Source organism: Centruroides vittatus, unplaced genomic scaffold, assembly GCF_030686945.1.
Source record: "Centruroides vittatus isolate TY-2023 unplaced genomic scaffold, ASM3068694v2 contig_294, whole genome shotgun sequence".
Taxonomy (NCBI): Eukaryota; Metazoa; Arthropoda; class Arachnida; order Scorpiones; family Buthidae; genus Centruroides; species Centruroides vittatus.
In genome coordinates this window covers 116,698-122,199 of record NW_027121867.1, presented here as the reverse complement: position 1 = coordinate 122,199, position 5,502 = coordinate 116,698, and the positions used below count along the sequence as shown (strand labels likewise).

The window sequence follows — 5,502 nt, the reverse complement described above, 5'->3', positions numbered from 1 at the left end:
ACATTTTCTTGCTTGGATTGTATGTAGAGAGAAAGTCGATAAAGAACCAAGTAATTGAACTAAAGAATCTTGTCTATTCCTCTCGCTTTTATATCGTTTTTTTTTGTAATAATTCTAGGGTTATTAAACTTTAATGTAAACTAATTATAGTAATTTTAAACCAATAAGGGTTATTAAACTTTGATAGTAATTTTAAATAAAAAACAGTGGAGGCAAAATTATAAAGCGAGTATTGTAATTTTTAATAGCGAGAAAAAAAAATGACCATCAATAAAGTTTATGTCAATTATAAAAGCGGTACAATATGATCTTCAATGAAATATAAAGCGGATATTGAAATTTTTTTAATACCAATTAGAGAAAAATCGGACGAATTATAAAAGAAAATACTGTAATCTAATAGCAATCAACTTATACTAATGACTTGAAAAAATCAACAGAATGCTTGAAAAACATGGTATATAAAACATACATTTCCAAATAAAATTTAGAATAGATAATTGTATCGTTTTTATCCAAAACAATCATTGCATAACAAATTGGTTTATGAATTTGTGTAACATTCTACAACCGTGACAATTTTAAATTCTTCCTTCAAATTAATGTTGACTGACCCTTTCAGATGGCTTCCACCGATTGGAACGAGCCAGAAGACCAGCCTTCTTCTCCTACTGCGATCAAAAGATCGGAGATTAATTCGACAGCTCTCCAGGCTGCCTTGAACTTCGCAAAATCTCAGCGAAAAAAAATGCGACCCCAGTCATGATAGTTTTACCGCTGGGGTACCAATGTCCCGCGGATCTCCGACTAGAGCTAACGAATGAAGAAATTCTTACGAACCTTTATTCTCAAACAAGACCATCCTCAACACTGAACCTGCCGACACATGCGGCTCGAGTCCCCCTTTTTCCGGAATCCGGCACAACTTCTGGAGTCCAACCCCACTCACGCCGAACCCGACGAAAGCGGGGACGCAATCCTAATGCGATGTAGCCAGTGTTACCTTTAGTTTTAATAAATTCCCTTTTTGATATTTTATTCCAATCTTAATTATTCCTTATACTCGTGATACAATCACCTGGTCTCTATTAACTCGATATTGACACTCTTTCCAATCCGCACGTTTTCTTGAGAGAGAGAGAGTAGTAAACCCCCACTTTACCTATGTGTTATCATATCTCTACCTATAACGATGAACTTATTGCCATTACGTATGTTTTAATCTTTATTTTTGGATACCAAGACAGTATCCGCTATCAACCACGCCAAACGGGTGTTGACTTAGCCAACATTACTACCATTCGCCAAAAAGCCAACCATATCCTCAGCGAATCGAGGACCAGTTCTTCCTTCCTCTTAGAAACTTTGCCAAAATTTTATCAAGAACTTACCTGCGATTTTCGTCAACTCTCACCATCTAATATTTAGTAGTATCTTATCAACGTATGATCCATCTTACAGAGAACAAAGGAAAGTTAATAATTTCCAGAACATCCTGATCCTGAATGGACTTATTACGATATAAAAAATATTAATAATAATTTACAATTTAATTCGAACATTTCAGCAACATTAGAATCATGGGATTTACTTAAATATCAAATAATAATAAATAATATAACATTCAAAAAATATATTAATCCAACATACTATGCTACCTCACCAGTAACAATAGTGAAAAAGGAAAATAATTATATCATAATCAACTGTCTTGGCGAATTTCTTATGTTATTTAGTGAAGGTGAGTAACTTTTTCAAATTTTGAATAATATTCTTTTTAGTTTTCTTAAAAAGACTTAATAACATTTTTTTTCTTCCAGAATCCGAAGCATAAAAAGAGTGAGTAAAATATTTTTTTCATACATAGACCGATACTAATTTTTTTAAGAGTTAATAAAACATTTTAAAAATAATCTTTTATTAAACTAGCACTATGTTGATTATATTTAATTTTTTAAATCCAAAATAATATATTAAAATACAAAAATGATATTTAATATTTTTTGTCAACAGATGTATAGAAAGAAAAACAATATTTTGTCATAGAAATCTATAGTATAGAAGCGGTAAGTAAAAATATTTCTGTTTTTTTTCATACATAGATCGATAAATCTAACACTAGTTTTTTTTTCAGATTCAATAAAAATATCTTTTTAAATTTTAAAAAATAATCTTTTTATTAAACCAGAGCTACATTGATTACATTTAATTTTTTAAAATAGATTTAATCCAATATTACATTGATTACATTTAATTTTTATATTAGACGGTAGACGACCAAAACGGAAATTATTCATTACAAAAGATTTAACGTAAACGTGGTTGAACAATTTTGTGAAAGGATGCAATTCTCTTAAATCTTGATTTCTTGATATTTTATAGAGGAAAAATAGACAAAAGTATCCACAGACAGGACTATACGGTCCCTGTAAAGCCCAGCGATTCCAATATATTCGATCACTATTTCGACGAATAAATCTTATAATTGATGGGATGCTCGGAGGTAGTCCGTAGGAATCAAAATAATAACAGGTAAAATTTTTAAAATAAATTGCGATCCAATGTTGTCCCGGCTTTCGACTGTTCTCGGTGTTAACTATAAATCCTCGCTTCTTTCCGATTTCTTGAGGCAATAAATCCGATGGATAAACTCCTCCAAATGTCTTGCTAATTTCTGGATCTCCTAATGCTAGTTTCCATAAAGTAATTGTGTCCATTTTCTTAGAAGTCGACGTAAATATTCCGAGATCGATCGATTTCTATTGTATTACGATATTCTAAAAAGCACACGATGTTAACTGTCTCGGGTAAAGATCTTTTAAATTTTAAATCAATACTAATGTTTCCCTGTGTTAAAATACTTGTGTGGTTTTCTGACGCCGCCTTATCAGGGGTTAAATCAAACACGTGAAACATATATCCTTGGGCGTAATCGGAATAGGATATATTAGCATATTTTCCATAGGGAATTCCGCCCATCTCTTCGAATAATGTTGCATAACTTCGAGCATAACTTTTTTCATCGAAATCAGGAGTATATGGCGTGGATGGGATTAAAATTGAATCCTTTATAACAGAAATATAATTTAAATCGAAATTTTCAAAATTGAAAGGATTTAAATCGAACTGTCCATTAAACGCATTATTACGAACGAATCCAATTATAATTCTTTTTGGGATTTGACCAATTATTGCATTTGAAATATTTGAACTTAAAATACCTTTACTTAAAGTAAATACTTTAATATCAACTCGTCGATAAGGCATTTTAATTACAGAATTTTCTAAGGCTTTTTCCATTCCAATTAAAATGCTAGGACTAACTTCTACTTTGTTTACTTTTAATGTAATATTCTTTAATCGAATCTGATAATTATTGTCGGTTGCCATTAGAGCAAAAGCGTCTTTTGATCGTTCCAATTTGATTCTAACATCAATTCCATTTATCAATAATTTAGGTTGGTTAATAAAATCGAAATGAAGTCGTCCATTTAGATCCAATACTTGACTTTTACTACTTTTCTTAAACCTAGCGATTAATCCTTCATTCTTAGCATCTTTAATCGGATTGGTTTCGTTTAAAAATCCAGCAGTATCTTTGTAGAAAAAAGAACTTGTTAAAAAAGTTTTTTGCGCTTCTTCAGATGAAAATAACAAAGCTTCAATTATTGCTTTATATGCATAGTTTACATGCGACGATACTTGTTTTTCGTTAAACCATACGGCACACTGTGAAAACATACTATGCAATAAATTATTTACCGGAGTAACGAGATCTGTATCCAACGTAGATGTTCCATTTCGTTTAGTAATAGATAGCTGAACATTAATCGAAATGCTGCTCAAATCTATTAAGCTTTCACCCGAACCAGGTATTAGAAATTCTATAGGAGATTTTTGATCGGTGATAGTGGCAATAGGGTAAAGAATACTAGGTATGGTATTCTCTATGGCTAACTGTGTGGGAATAGTTTTAAAAAAATCCAATTCGGATTTCAGACAAGGACATGAAAATTCATCCATTACGAGAAAATATCGACTTCTTTCCTCCTCTTAATATTCTTTCGTTTTACATGTTTTCTTTGACGTTTTCGTTTTTTACCCGATCCGCTTTGAACTTTTTGAATGACGTCATCTTTTATTTCTTTTCCCATTGATTTAATCCGCGATAGTGCAGCATCTTTTAACGATTTCCCACTGAGTAAATCCGTTCCAATGTCTTTTGCTACATTTAATGCTTTCTTTCCAATATATTTTCCAGCATCTTTTAAGATTGGTATTGCTTGTCTAAACACGTCTCCAAAAAATCCATATCCGCGTTGGATCGGTCGACTTTTAAAATATTGACCTCTTCCTGATTGGAAAAAACGGAGCTGTTGATATATAGGATCTGATTGTAAAAATCTCTGTCGAAATAAAGGATCGGGACTAATAATCCCCCCTGTTTGCGAACAATAATAAGCGATACAGTCCTCCGGTTTAAGCTTCATTTTATTAAATAAATGATTCTTTCGTGAAAACGGATTTTTATACTCGTCGAAAACATAATACCAAAAGCGATTTTCCAGAAGTAAAAATTATGTTTTCACCAGTCGCCGATCGTATGTCTATAGAAATAGTCTCGATGTGATTTGTTCGAACTGGGAAAAATATTGGAGTATTATAAATTTTATCAATTTGTTGATCTTTTTCTCCCATGACTGGAATTACTCGAAACAACGGGGCAGTAGTATCGCCTACGTGATGAGATTCTATTATATTAGAATATACAAATATTTCCGTTATTCCTGCATTTAATTCTAGAGGATAGGTCCCTATAAATTCTCCTTCAGGATATTCTGATCGATCGAATCCTAATATATCTTTTAATTGTCTATTAAATTTTACGGAAGTTTCTCGTGGAACTTTCAATAATAATTTTTTATCTGGAAGTGATTTAAAACTTATTATTTGAAATGATTTAAGAAATTCTTTTGTTCCGTATAATCCACTCGGTATTTGTATCGTATTTTCAACATTTTCGCTTCTTATTTTTTCTACATATCTATTTTTCTCGATTAGAGTAATAAATTCTCCACTAAAATCTTCTAAAGATGGAGTATATTGAAATGATTGTTCTTGTCCCGTTAATATGAAAAGTTTTTGATTATCTAAATTTAGCATAGAAAGAAATGTTGGTCCTTCTTTTGGAGTTATATGTAATTCGCAATCAATATCCAGTTGAATCTTCACCGTGCTATCGTCTTGGTTAAAAGAAAATTTAATAAAACGATCCTTTCCTAAAGCTTTCAAATTATTCGTAATATTCTCGAATATATTACTTGATTTGACATCTCCCATAGGATGTAATGGAATTAATGTAGATAAATTTTCGGCTTTTACTCTAAACGATCTTGTTTCTCTAGTAGTAATGACATACTCGTTATTTTCACTAGAGATGTTAAACCATGATCGAGGTATTATTATCTGGGATAATGCCACTTCCCAAGATCCCGATAAATT

General features: G+C 31.5%; 1 protein-coding gene across 1 annotated transcript; it reads right to left on the bottom strand.

The window, feature by feature from the left end:
• Window positions 1-2,721: 2,721 nt before the first annotated feature.
• LOC136972509 (uncharacterized protein F54H12.2-like) lies at window positions 2,722-4,023 on the bottom strand. Its single transcript, XM_067267095.1, has one exon. The coding sequence runs from the start codon at window positions 4,021-4,023 to the stop codon at window positions 2,722-2,724; it is 1,302 nt and encodes a 433-aa protein (XP_067123196.1).
• Between the last annotated feature and the right edge of the window lie 1,479 nt (window positions 4,024-5,502).

Excerpts from the sequence above, each read along its gene's own strand:
- LOC136972509 (XM_067267095.1), bottom strand. The coding sequence starts at position 4,023 with ATGGATGAATTTTCATGTCCTTGTCTGAAATCCGAATTGGATTTTTTT.